This window comes from Crinia signifera, chromosome 1 (genome assembly GCF_055691185.1).
Source record: "Crinia signifera chromosome 1, ASM5569118v1, whole genome shotgun sequence".
NCBI classification, from domain to species: Eukaryota; Metazoa; Chordata; class Amphibia; order Anura; family Myobatrachidae; genus Crinia; species Crinia signifera.
The window spans coordinates 433,394,465-433,409,102 of record NC_139217.1 but is presented as its reverse complement, the minus strand read 5'-3'; the positions used below and the strand labels follow the sequence as shown (position 1 = coordinate 433,409,102).

At 42.1% G+C, this 14,638-nt stretch overlaps 1 protein-coding gene across 2 annotated transcripts in view; it reads right to left on the bottom strand.

Annotated features, from left to right (window-relative positions):
- Positions 1–14,638, bottom strand: part of ADAMTS6 (ADAM metallopeptidase with thrombospondin type 1 motif 6) — a 288,122-nt gene that overhangs the window by 44,216 nt on the left and 229,268 nt on the right. For both annotated transcript variants that reach the window (XM_083152973.1, XM_083152982.1), the window contains exons 15-18: positions 11,341–11,443; positions 4,700–4,833; positions 2,877–3,000; positions 998–1,078 (exon numbers count right to left, since the gene is read on the bottom strand). In XM_083152973.1, the coding sequence (XP_083009099.1) occupies positions 998–1,078; positions 2,877–3,000; positions 4,700–4,833; positions 11,341–11,443 (442 nt within the window). The remainder of the gene's footprint in view (positions 1–997; positions 1,079–2,876; positions 3,001–4,699; positions 4,834–11,340; positions 11,444–14,638) is intronic.

Below are 14,638 nucleotides of genomic sequence, written 5' to 3'. Positions count from 1 at the left end.
GAAACAGCCAGTCATGCTACAGCATTTGATGAGAGTGGTAGAACTTAGCAGCAACAGCCTATGTGACCTGTGCTTACATCTTAAGCTGGCATCTTAAGCTGGCATACCCTTATCAGAGGTGTCACATGCAGCCTCGTTCTGGGTTCCTCAGAAACTACCCTTCCAAGACAGTGGCAAATGCAGGATTTCTAGAGGGCGGTTTCCAAATGCAGTACACAAATTACCACTCTGCGGAACATTGGAGCAAGTGTGGGAGTCTGGGGGAGTAGTAGAAGAACCAAGTAACGAAGCCTGTACAATAATGTACACATTGGGTTTTTTATACACTGGTTACTGTATGGATACAGTATTAATATATAACACTATAGACGGTCTGTAGTATAGAATGTATCACACATTTAAATAATATAAATAAGTGGTCAGGAAAAGGTTACACATCCCATAATACATACACAAACATAATAGAACCAGTGCCGCACTTTCTTAGCACACGTTCTCCCATTTCATGGTAAGGCTCCTGTCTCTTGTTCCTGGTAGCTGCTCTCTGGTCTAGTGCACACACACAGCTAGCTTGGTAGAGGCCGCTGCTACCACTGAGCATGTGCAGCAGCCCTGCTCTGTTCCTACACTGCATGATGTGGCAGCAGCTCTAGTAAGGTTAGTATTATATACCATTGCTATTGTCGTAATTTGAACCACTTGCCAAGAGGATGGGGGTTTCTGGGCAACCAGAAACCCCCCCCCCCCCCCCTACCTGCGTTTGCCTATGCAAGGTACTGCATAACTTTCAAAATGCATTTGTTAAACTTACTTTTAATCTTGGGGAGAGGGAAATGAGCTATGAGCAACGAAAGTGCTCAACTTTATCTCTTTCCAAGATTTTCTTAATCTTTCCCTTAGCGTTATTCTACTACAAAAGCTTATTTTGTTTTAACCACCTTTCTTATGAATAAATCATAACCTAGGTTGACGTTCAAAAAAATTATTTCAAACTTACCTATATAGTTCTTTGACATAGCAACTTCTTTAATCTCAATGTGAACGGAACCTCGTGGAATTTGAACGACTTCCATGTAGCCTAGAAGGGAAATGTTGTCATCTGAATTTTCAGCCAGGTACAATGATTTATGCAGAAATGACACCTATAAAGACTACATATCCCAAAGGAGGGGTCACAAACTACTCTATTGTAGACAAAAAGAAATAGGACACTCAGCCTCCGCCGTAAATCAGGACACTCAGCCACCGCCGTAAATCAGGACACTCAGCCACCGCTGTAAATCAGGACACTCAGCCACCGCTGTAAATCAGGAAACTCAGCCACCACCATAGTTGCCAAAATTGCATTTACTCCCACTTAGTATATGGGGGGTTATTCAGACCCGATTGCTGTTGTGCAAATTCGCACTGCAACAGATATTTAATTGCATGCCACGCAGACTGGGAAAATCATTCGAAGGTGAGTGAGTTGCGTATGGATTTGCAGCTAGCCACCGATCAGCGTCATTTTTGCAAACCATTCGCAAACTTGGGCGGGATTTCACTCTGGCGGGCAGCAATAGGGTCTGAATAAGGCCCATAACCCATTGTTTCAGTAGGCCTCCTCGCTTATGAGTTGCAAATGCGTTACAGATAAAACAGCACTTTCATAAACGGCATTAGTGCGGTGTGTCATGCCTAATACTAGCTGGACTGTATCACTGTGCATTACACAACAATCCAAAACAGATGACTGAGAGGCAAATGAGTCTCCTGAGGTAATTACTTCTATAGGGAAATCTACGCATTAACATGTTTCATCTCTTTTAAATATCGCTCCAAAGCTAAAGACTTTGATAATACTTTGAAAGGGCCGCTAATCAGAAAGGGAGCATAAATAATACCCAATAACCAATATGTTACAGATCACTCCCTAATAAATGTCAGGCTATTAAGAAGATATGGTGATAAATCATTGCTATACTTCTGTACAGCCAGTAAATAACACAGAGGCCATTACATGTGTCTGTGAGAATTCTACCCCTGAGACAGTTACCATGTGCTGCCTCGGATCATCTCTGCGAGGCACTGCACAAACAAAGGTGCGTGGTTATATCATCCTGCAAATGCGGAGTTGGCCAATAGTTCTGATTCTCTCCATAAGCATCCCTCCAGTTCTCAGACTATTCCCAGTCACAAGCATTTGTTTTAGTTGCATCCATTGTTATTGGAGTTCTATTTTGTCACTAGTAGTGTGTGCAAAAGGCAGAAAGACTTTTTGAAGATGCTGCATCCTTGCTGGTTTTGTATGCTAGATTTAAAGGGGCAACAATACTGGATCATAATTGTAGCCATCTCTCATCCTAAACTCAGGGTTGCCTACTTTTAGGCTGCCCTCTCTGGGAGGAAGAGGAATCAGGGGGCCGAGGCCGGCGATTGCCCCTTGAAAGGGGCGGGGACAGAGTTGGAGCTCAACAACAGAGCCTTGTAGGGGGTGTGGCCATTGCATCATCGTGGCCACATGCTCAACATGTGAGCCTTGTAGGGGGTGTGGCTTCCGCTGTGCAATGTGGTATAACAGGCATTGCACAAAGGGGGTGGGGCCATGATGATGCAACTTGTTACATCTGTTACCAGGGATTTAAGAGTCAATTTTTTTTATACATTTTAATTGGCTCCCAGTACAAGTGTGAACAATACTCCCTGCCTTCTGATAACAACAATCCAATAGAATCAGTTCCTGACTGTATAACTCCATACCATTGGATACCAGTGATACCATTGGATCGCTGGTGTACAAGCTTTATAAAAACAAAAATATCAAATATCAAAAATATCAAATATCACAAATACAAAAATATCACTGAAAAATAACCTGCTGCATATAGAGTACTTACCCCCTCTCGGCAGCGAATCATTGAAGAATCCCTCTATAGCTTCACAAGTGCTTCCATCTCCCCCACACACTCGGCACCTGTCTTCTTTAGCATCGGAGCCCAAAATGTTATCACAGCCTACATGCTAAGCAGAAGGGATGTAACACAAAGAAGAGTCAACTAACTGACAAAGAAACAATGATATTACTGTGTATACATTCTAGTTATTCAGAAGACAGGTGATTACTATAATAGGCCTAATGTGATACAGCACTTTTACAATGTTCTGCTGAATCTCCCTCTTCATTCACTAATATTATAGTGATTCTCACTGGGACTGCAAGGGGCAGATTCATTAAGCCTGGTGAAGTGATAAAGTGGAAGGTGATAATGCACCAGCCAATCAGCTCCTGTCATTTTTCAAACCCAGCCTGTAACTGGACAGATAGTAGCTGATTGGGTGGTGCGTTATCACCTTCCACTTTATCACTTCACAATGTTTAATACATCAGCCCCTTTAATACACGGCCCTGGCACTCTGGATAGCTGCTAAATGACAACTCGCCCGGTGCCCTCCGTAGCGTGTACTGTACACACAGTGGCGATCGATTGCAGTGGATGGTGGGATTTAAAGGATTTTTAAACAGCAATCAGATCCTGAGTGCCGCCACAATCCATCGCTATAAATATATTTCATCATTATAGCTTGTAAGCTCCACTGGGGCAAGGACTAATGTGAATGTTCAAATTCTGCGGAATATGTGTGCGCTATATTAATAACTGGTGATAAATAATATAGATAATTATGAAGCTGACTTTCTACTGTATCACTTAAAAGTAAATTATTACCTCCGTGCTAAACTTACAGAATGAAGCCCCCCACATTGAGGAAGGTGTCCTAATGGGATATAATACAGGCCAATTCCTTGATTCTGCAGACATTTACATTAAAGTACTGCAACATGCATCCTGCTTTTGTGTATGAATCAAACAAGAGATGGCAAATCTGTCACTCCATCTAACAATCATCCATCTTAACTCTAATCAGGAAAATCTAAAACCTAGACCTAGTTTATATATCATCCAGCAAGCTTTCCAACTCCTATTACATATGCAACAAGCTGAATAAACAAAATATTATTTAAAAAAAAACAGCGAGTGCCGTTAATCCTGTAAGCAGATATGGCAGCTTTTGCACCGGTGCGCTGTGAGGAGGGAGGAGCATCCTGCGTCATAAAAAGCAGCAATTTTGTCTTCTCTAAACCATATCTAATAAACCCTTTGAGTGGAAAGGGAATTTGTGAAAATCAATTTTATTCATCATAATGACCTGTAACATTTCCCTTATATAGGAAATATAATCTTATTTTACACAACATTTTTTATTTGAATTTATATAACAAATGTGACTCTGGCATTTTTAGTGGATATTGTGCGTATCTCTCACAGAGATGTTGGAACTTTAATGGGTTAAATTACAGGTATGTCCAAACGATGGCCTTCCAGCTGTTGTGAAACTACAAGCCCCATCATGCCTTGCCACAGTTTTGCTATGAGGAAATGCTAAAACTATGGCAAGGCATGCTGGGACGTGTCGTGTCACAACAGCTGGAGGGTCATAGTTTGCACATGCCTGGGTTAAAACATAACAAGGGCCAAATGTATCAAGCTTCAAAAAGTGATAAAAAGGAGAGCCAATCAGTCAGTTTACAGTCTGGGTTTGAAAAACGACAGGTAGGAGCTGATTGGCTGATTGTTTATCACTCTCCTCTTTATCACTTTTTGAAGCTTGATGTCCAATCGGTATTTCAGAAACAAACATAGACAAATGTGGAAGCAGTAACCTTGCACTCTCCGTTGATGCAGATATCCAGGGAATCGGCATTGCAGCGAGTTCCATCTATAACAGCAGGGGCCCGCTCAGTGTAAAAATTATAGCCCTCAGCCAAACAGTTTAATGCGCACGATTTAACACCACCTGTGATTGCAAAATGGACAGAGATATTAAGATTTTATATGTGGTCTGTTACACTTCAAACCGCAAGGCAGCCATCGCAGGGGAACACGTTATAGTTAATATACTGAAGCCGTAGCTGTAATAACTTCTCTTAAGCAGTTGCATATTCAGGTTTTAGTACAGGCAGCAACGCGTTCTGCTGTAACACACGCACTTAAACAAATGATGTCAATAAAATATAATTCAGTAACACCATGACAGCCATCATAAGTGTGATTATTGCCAGCTTAATGACCATAGGACAAACTTGCAGCGAGATACCGCGGAATGTTTACGTTTTGGGGGGAGCGAGAACTACATGTAGCCACATGTACCTTTTTAAAGCCAATCTGGTCCTTCCAAAGTGGATAGCGCTGAATATAACACAAAATCTATTGTCTTGTACAATCAAGGTGCAATTCTGATGAGACAGCGCGGTAGGCACCATACAGTCTATTAGTATAGCTACCCCATTAAGCTGATGGATAGGATTGGACAGAATCCCAGTGTGTAAGCATCTTATTGATTTATTTGTTTACAGTTACTTATTAACATGCATTGGGAGCAAAACCATAATGTAACAAGACTGGGTTATAACACAGACAGACAGATGTAACAGAGTCCTACTCACAAACTTATAATCTATAAGGAAACAGCCATTGATACACAAGGATAAGTGCTACAATACTGCAATTGGTCGAGGCAAAGGTCCTTGGTGTGCTGTATTATCCACACTCACAGCAATGTCAGCCCAGTGTCAGAATACTGTGTAACAGCACAAGAGCGGAACGTAGCGAAAACTGCGCAGCTGCCCTGTAGAGTAGCCACTGGAAGTACAGGCCCAGCCTTGTGATTGTCTAGCTGGGATATGACTTATAGTCGGACATTCTCTTTACATTGACCTAAATTCATTCCTTTGTGGAGTAGTCTTACAATCCAAAAATCCAAATCGCTGACTAAGTGCAGTTCTGGTAATGATGTACCGGTTACATTGGAAGTACTTGTCCATAGGGAACCTATATTGTCAGAGAGGCCGTTTTTTGATTTTTGTAGAATAGTACAGAATTGCCCGAGGGCTTAATCCTCTAATCCTACAAAACAATTAAAAATCATGAAAGAATATTTCATGAATTCAGGTCACTCAGAAAGCGTCAAGTGAATCCACAGGATGTTGTGTGAATGGAACTGATGGAAAGGGGTCTCAGTCTGGGTAAGGCACTGATTAATTGTTCCTCCTCATTTACAAATTCCTTACCCAACGGTGACCTGATCTGTCCTTTTTTGGCCATGTGTTTCACCTCATGTCACCTCATTCTCCAGGACACCAGACAGTGGAAGTCAATCAGAGAGTTTTATAAAGACAGTATGCGTAACCTCAGCCCACTAGACAAAGAATGTCACTTATGTAAACGTTATGGCTATAGAATTAACGTGGAAAATTCCAGGCATCAAGTTAAAGGTGCAGTCCTGCTGGAAGCAGAGGTCTACAACTACTGTAAAGGCAGAGGAGAATAGATCCATAGTACTGGATGTACCTCAAATACTGTAGCCTAACTGTTTCAACACCACAAGAAATGATTAACATATAATGCCATCATAGTAAGCTCCAGAGAAGAGGCCATGACAAGAGTTGCAGTATTAAGTGTTGCCAGAAGACATACAGTATACTGTAGCACAAATGGTTGCCCGGCATGTTCTCAGATGGAAGGTAAATGAGAGGGCAGTGTGAAATATGGATGGTGATTGGAATCATTGGTGTAACTTTGTCCAAGTTTCCCAGAGGCAAAATAAATATTGCTGCCCCCCAAATAGCTCAATCAGTAAGGTGTCTGTCTCCAGTAGGACAAGTCATGGCATCTAATACAGGGTGTGACACCTGCAAAATGATGATAGAAGGGGGAGTCATCCACAGAAGCAGTATCAATGGCTTTCAATTAACTGATTCAAGCTCGCAGGGGAGTTGAGGGGCCCCCTTGGGAGCTGAAGCCTGGTGGCAGATGACTCCATTGCCTCCCACAGTTATGCCTCTGATTGGACTAGACTTTGTGGGATCAGAGCAGAGGGCGAGCAGGAAGTGCAAATGATCTTCAAGAAGGGGTAAAAAATTTTCTTTGTAGGTATCATACCTACAGTATATAAACACTGTCGACATACAGTATATTTATTTTAAAAATAAGTAACAATGTTCCCATAAAATAGCAACAACTGATTCAATAAATTTGAGTACACGCATGTATTGGTTTCTTTGCAAACCATGTAAAAAAAACGGGAAATGGTGGGAAAAAAACCTCCAAATTTTTGGTAGAAATGCCTCCACCTACATCTAGTCTCCTTTTGTATGAAACAACCCTTCTAGTCACGCCATGCTATGGCTCCACTCAGTAGTGCCAGATGATTTTTGTTTTTAAATTTTTCTGTAAAATAGCATCTTATTTGCAGAACTGGGCAAACAGGACACACAAGAAGCTTCTGCTGATTAATACGATACATGGCATGTCTATGATTATTGTGTGACTGCTGCTGTACTGTATCTGCATAAGAAACGGAACTTTACAGTGTTTTCCTGGAAAACACTGTAACAAGTATTTCTTATGCAGATACAGTCACACACTGAACATAGGCATGACATATATCATATTAATCAGCAGATGCTGCTTGTGCAGCATCTGAAAAAGTTGGCTGGTGCTACAGAGACACTCAAAGCTCATGCCTTATGTAGAACACATAGAAACATAGAATTTGACAGCAGATAAGAACCACTTGGCCCATCTAGTCTGCCCTATTAACACGACTCATACTGCATGAAGAATAGATGTATGTCGCGTGAAAAGATGTCTCTGTTGCCTTCTTAAAACAGAAATTCCTTCTGATGTTCCACACTGAGGAGGTTATTCTGGTTGGTGCGTAAATTTCCGAATTCTTTCAGAGTGAACCGCACGCCACCCTGTGCGGACATTGTAAGAAGAAACGCCTACAGGTCCTCCGCATTCGGACAGACTCGCTCTCTAAGAAGAGGGTGTGTTTACGGACAACATCCAAACCGTGCGTGTGCGGTGGCCACACAAAGATTCTGCACGGTCTTACAGCATCAGAACGGACGTGAAGCTGCATGTACGCACCGATGCGGTGTATTTCCGCAAAACTCACGACTATTCTCTGAACTCATAAAATGTTATGCTTTCCCTAACTGTAATACATTTTTCATTTGATCCCCAAATGTGTGTTGTTATTGCTGAATGTAAAAGTGACATGTATATTTATATTAGTGATACCAAGTTCTGTCCATTGCTTGCAGTGTAAATATGTGTAAAAAATGCAGCCGTGCTTTCAGCATATATTTGTGTGTTTTGTAATGGTCCATTTAGGCTGCAATGGTTCCAATTGAAGCAATGAAAAGAGTGTAATTAATGAGTAATGAGTAGAGGAGTGGATTGTATTGTGTTCAGCTGACAGTGGTTCAGGTGCGGCCGTACTAATTGGGCGATCCGAATGCCTAGCGCATGACCGAGTGGTGTCCGCAAAGTGAAACTTGCTTATGAAGACCGCATATTTCCTGCCTGTTGGTTCGTTTGCAGTCGGTGTTCTGTCCGAATGCACGCCTACTAGAATTAGTGCACTCCCTTGTACGCCCATGTTTACGCCCAGTTTAGCCCACTTTGAAACTACGCCCCTGTGTACTTCCGAATGACGCCCATATTACGCCCATATTTCCCGAGTGAATGCGGTGCACATTTCTGTACGGTATTAGTGAGAACGAGTACGGAGACCGTGCGTGGCACATGCGCATAGCGTTGCCTACGCATGCACAGACGGCTAAAAAACGCCATCCGAAAGAATTCGGAAATTTACGCATCAACCAGAATAAGGCCCAGAATGCTGTATGTACTTATCCATTTACATCCGCGAGCACTTATGCAGTGTAAGAAGCAGTGAATTTCCTACCATTTTCTTTCCTCTCCGCATATATAGCACTGTACTGTCTATTTAAAAAAATAAAAAAAAACATCACTGTAGCCCTAAGCTCATCAAAAATGAACTAATGACAAAATCACGATAAATTCCTGTTTTCTCTGGTTTTTATACATGTGTGCTTCCAGTTCATGGTACACTGTAAAGTGGATCCTACGAATGATTAAGTCAATGGAAAAGCACATTAAAAGAATGACCTAATCTTCCTGTATAGAAAGAATCTGGGATGCGGCACAGTGAAATGTTACAAAATTCAGACCAGTTGAGTTTACAGATCTTCTTGTTCTCAACCAGACAGCACTATGTCTGTATAATAGCAAAAGAAAGGATTATGAGCTGAATCCTAAATCATTATCAGCTGCTTGCATGGCAGGCTTCAAGATTAGCGTTCTGCTCTTTGTTCACAATGCAACGTAAGAGTTAGTTTATCCCTGATACAAATCAACAGGTATTCTCTAGATCAGTGGTTCCCAAACTGGGGTACTAGTAAGCCTGGGGGTACTCTGCAGACCAGTTGGGGTACTTGAAAATAATTTTGGTAATGGCGGAAGAAGAGGATGTCTCCATATGCAGACGAACCACGTTTCATCGCTTCCGATTCAGTCTGCAGCATCATCAGCGTCTCCTCATGCTTCTGCCCGACCAGCAATCCACTGGGAGCTGTATGTGCTGCCCTTAGACATCAGCAATCATGTGCCCTGCGCTGACACAGGTGGAGGAAGCAGCGGCATTAATCCTACAGGTGTTAGCGGGAACACCAGAGCAGTGCACAGCCAGCAGCGGGGTCAGATTCCTGTCCGTACACTACTCCTCCGCTCCTCCTTTATATAAAGGACACACATACCGCTCACTTCCACTTCACGCATAAGTGGATATTTAAAAATGAGAGGAGGGGGAACTCACAAATGAAAAGCCTAATCAAGGGGTACGGGAGAGAAAAAAGTTTTAACCGCTTCTTTAGATGAACCCATTGAACTTGGCTAGCATTTCTAATTAGTCACAAACCAATTAACATATTTTGTGGCCAAATCAGCACCACCCAGACAGAAAGAGAAAACGCCCCCCCCCCCGCTAATTTGCGAGAGAATTGCGAATGGATCAATAATCGCAATCCCCAAAAATGTCTGCAAATTTCCAACCACTTCGATAAAACGGCAGGCTTACACCCCTGGGTTTACGATGGGTGCGGTACCCATGTGCAGTCATTAGATAATCTCTTGATTATCACATGATCAAAATCCCAAAATATAAGACACTGCTCTATTTTGTACTTCATTCATTTCAATTATCCATCAGTAACAAAGGCTTATATGAAAGGGCATGTCCATTTACAAATGACCCCTACTGGGTAGTGCCCCTATAAGGTAGGAGGGCAGCGTCCAAAGGCACAGCATCCAATCGCCATCGCTACACTTGGTCGGTCTGTGTAAGCCGATTCTGAGGCTGGATATCAGAACAGCTCTGCCATGTCCAGGAAGTCTGCATCTGATGAGGAAGGGCAGGACACGCCCACAAAACAGTCCCGCCCCCAACCACCAGAGCATATCAATCATGCTGCAGCTGAAAGGAGAATATGGGGGAAATTTACTAAAATGGTAGTTCTGTTTCACATTGGATGTTGCTATGGGCAACCCATCCAAATCTACTTATTTATTTAGCATCTACTAGAAGATAATACATCGTATCTAATTGGTTTCCCATAGCAGCATCCCTTAGTAAATTTCCTCCTATGAGTGATCAGGCAGGACTTGTTCTGCACATAGCAGACACACAACCATCGGGTTTGCATACAAATGTGAATCAGACCCTATACTGTAGGTGAACTATTTGAACTAAGACGCAAAATTTGAAAAAAAGTAGCAAAAATAAGCTAATATTATGTTAATGACAGTGGGGTATATTCAATTACAGTCGAAACTGCTTGTCGGAAAGAGGACAGTTTCCAACTGATTTAGGTCAGAAGGGGTTCGGAAGGGGCTTTTTTCGACAGGTCGGAATGCACCGACTTGACGGAAACCAGGTGGATTGGTGGAATAGCTGCAGATTTACCTGCTTTTGATGGAAATGCGGCCAAATTGGACAGGTTTTGGTCCCGCTTCCGTCAATCTCAATCTGACTTGAAAAGATGTCGGATTGAGGCAGGGAAGAGCAGCTCACCAGAAGCCTTCCTTCCGTCCGCCGTCCTCCTGTACCCTCCCACCGCGTTTGTCCGTCCTGCCACCAGGCCGGGTGAGAGCAGCTAACCCGGCACCGTGCTGGCTTCCACCACCTCACACCGGCACTCACTCGGTCCCAGCCCTGACCGGGTGAACAGCAATCAGCGACCCAAACCCAACATTCGGATTTGGCCGCTGATTTGAATAGGTAGTGTTGGATCCATTCCGACAATTGAGTATATATCATTGTTTGAAAAATGACTGCTTGACTCTATCCAAAGCTTAGTACTCTACATCTGCTCCTATACTAGAAAAGGCGTTGGAAGGGCTAGAAATTGAAATCTCGGCCACAATCACACTTTACCTCCAGTGTAGGGTTTCCAGTTGTAATATTTTCCTCGAAAAGGCATATTATCAAAGTCTGCACACTGTTTTTCTCTGAAGTCTCGAGACCCGGATGGACAAGGCTAAAAATAATAATAATAAAAAAAAGGTTTAATATAACAATCATTCAATAGGTCTTATAAGAACATTGTTTATGGAACTGTGGCCCAGGTATAACCATTATCAATATTCAGAACTATCCCCTGGGGCCTAATCAATGTTAATAAATTAAGTGTGCACGTGATATATGACTTAGATTTTTAACTTTGTGCATTAGGAAAGGTTACATTGATTTGATTGTACTTGTTGACTGTAGTTGTTATTCTGTCATTCTACCACTTAAACTCTACATCGGGCTATAAAATATATAAATGAGAAACCAAATGGCCCCATACCAAAAACATTTACAGGCTCACCTGCATCCAGTTGTATTGTACAGTAGCTCAATAGCAAAAATGAGAAGGAAACATAGTGCACATCATATGATAATACATTTATTAATATCCTTGGAAAATGCAAACACACAATGCACAAAAAAATCAAAGGCCTAACCGATGAACAAAAAAAAAAAGACATCTACAGTCGTCATTATAATTTCTCAAACAAAATACCGCTACGCGTTTTGTCTTGTCCAACACTTGTGGACAGTATGACTTCCTCAGGGTTATACGGGGTACTGTATTCTTTTTTTTTATTTTTTTTTATTATGTCTTTACATACAACGGGGTGTGCAGTACCCTAGAGTAATGATGGCACAAGGGTCGTTGACACATGGTGTGGCCGTGACTTTGTATAGAGAGAAGGGGCCGCACTGTCATAACTAAAGGGGTGTGGCTTCGAAGGCTAAGCCCCTGTTTACCTCTCTTTGGGGTAGTACAGGCTGCTCCCGGGCACTCTTCCAGCTCTGCTGGCTACTTCTAAGTGATAGGAGACAAGTACTGCAGGTTAATGCCACACTGCAGCACATGAGTCCTGTCATTGGAGGAGTCTGAAGTTTCTTATTGAGAAACTAATAGATATATGTATCCCTATGATTTTATTAAGGATATACATGTATAGACTGATTTCCTATGACCTAACCCACTTGGGGAAATAAAGTGGGAGGGGTAATTAGATATACTATAAGTATGGTGTATGGAGACCACCGTTACACACCCTGAGGAAGACTACTGCAGTCGAAACACATTGGTGGTCATGGAAAAACTTTGTGGATGTATAGGACCTGACATTAGAGATCCTGGTTGCCAGGAGAGGTTTGGTACATGGGAATTACATTAACATTTCTTGCTGATAATTCTTCCTTTGCATAAGACACTATGCGGTACTAAGCTACTCCCATGTTATGTGATATATATATATATATATATATATATATATATATATATATATATTCTAGTTCACTCTTTCTGACAAAATATTTCTTAGTTGGACAAAACCATGTGCACTGCAGGTGAGGCAGGTGTAAAACCCCACCCAAATCTAATTATCTCTGCACAAGTAAGACCTGCCTCACCTGCAGTGCACATGGTTTTGTCCATCTAAGAAATATTTTGTCAGAAAGAGTGAACTAGAATAAGGGCCTCAGTTCCTGCTGGAGCCTGCGGAAAAATAGCCCTGACTACCAGTATATATTTTTTGTGGAGATAGAAGTTCTATCCTCAAAAAGATAAACAATTGCTTCTCACAGTATAAAACTGTAGCATTATTCAATATAATATTGGAGAGTGGCTGTGGCAAGTAGAGGTATTTATACTAATGGCTATTACATCTGTGTACCAACATCTGTGTCCAACCTTGAAAAAGACAGCTAGACTGTCGAAACGCATTGGTGGAGAGGGACTGTGCTACTGCCTACCTGTACCTTGGGACTACCTGGCCTGCGGTGGGTGGCCATACATCGCTTCCTCAGGTATTGCCCGTTTCTTCCATCAATTGATACAGGCTGTTTGTTATGCACAAAAACCTTTGTTCAGCCTAATAAACTCTTACTGAGACAAATTTCTGTACTTCTTTTACTGTTCACTGGGTCGGATTGGAGGAAATTATCGTGATCCCACCCACAGTGCTGGGACCAAAAGATACCCTAATAGGAAAGATATTGCGTTCGTACATGCGAGTACCATTTTATCGTATGTATCATTTTATATATAAAAGTCACTAAAGATACCTTGATATGTTTGTACGCATATCACTTCTGAGTGAGTGAGAGTACGATACTTCATTGGGACCCCATTCACTTTGTTCCCCATTACCATTTTTGGTAGCAAACTGACTTTATATTAATACAGTATATGTCTTTTTGCCTTTTCTTCCACAACCTCCATATGAGCTACCCACACCTGACGACATTTCAAGTGGTTAAACAGGAATCCAGCACCCATTCCACTCTGGTTCTTTCCAGCATAATAACCACAATTTGATTTGGTCCTGGAACACCAACCCGTGGAATCTCAGCAAGTGCCATGGCATTCAGTTTGGGAACGACTGGGCTAAACCATTCTTCATGATACAGAGTCTATGACTTCTCCAAAGGTCAATAACATTACTGGTTCCTTTTTAGAGGAGAGGCTTCAACCTCCGAAATGCTGGAAGGGATAACAAGAAATGCCCACCTCGGCTGGATGCAGGTGAGAGGTCCTCTGGACGCCTTTAGATGTGACCGTAATACCGTGCATCAACTGTTAAACCTCACAACAGCGGATGACTTGGCAAGCAGACTAAACTGTATCTTTTGTAATATTGGGCAGGCATAATACGATAGAGGTTATATAAACAGTTCTAAGTGTTACACCAGTTCCTCAACAGCTTTAATCTCCAATGCATGTCAAGGATCGCTTGGCAATTAATCCATCAGGTATCTCCTTATAAACACACATAAAAAACAGATGAAGAATCTCAAACGTAAACAGAGTTTTGGAAAAGCAGTTAAAGTTCTGCAGGACCAGCTGTTTCTCAGTTTGTCCTGAGATGTGCCATTAGCCTCCTGCTAAGGGAATTATCCAAGAGCTGTGCAACATAATGAAGCCCATCAACTACCAGTATAAATAATTTTATGAGGAATTCGGGAGAAAAGAGAGAGTTTCATGTTGAACATATGCCCCAACCTGCTAAAACTCCGTCCAGACCTAAAATCTGAAGCGGTGATTACTGATGAGGAGTGAAGTCTATGGTTTCTTTATAGGCAACTGCCGTGTGGTGTACGGTGATCCCGGACTGCCAGCAAGTGCTCTCGTGTCTGCTGCCAAGAGTTATCACATTATTAGCCGTAAGGGGCACAT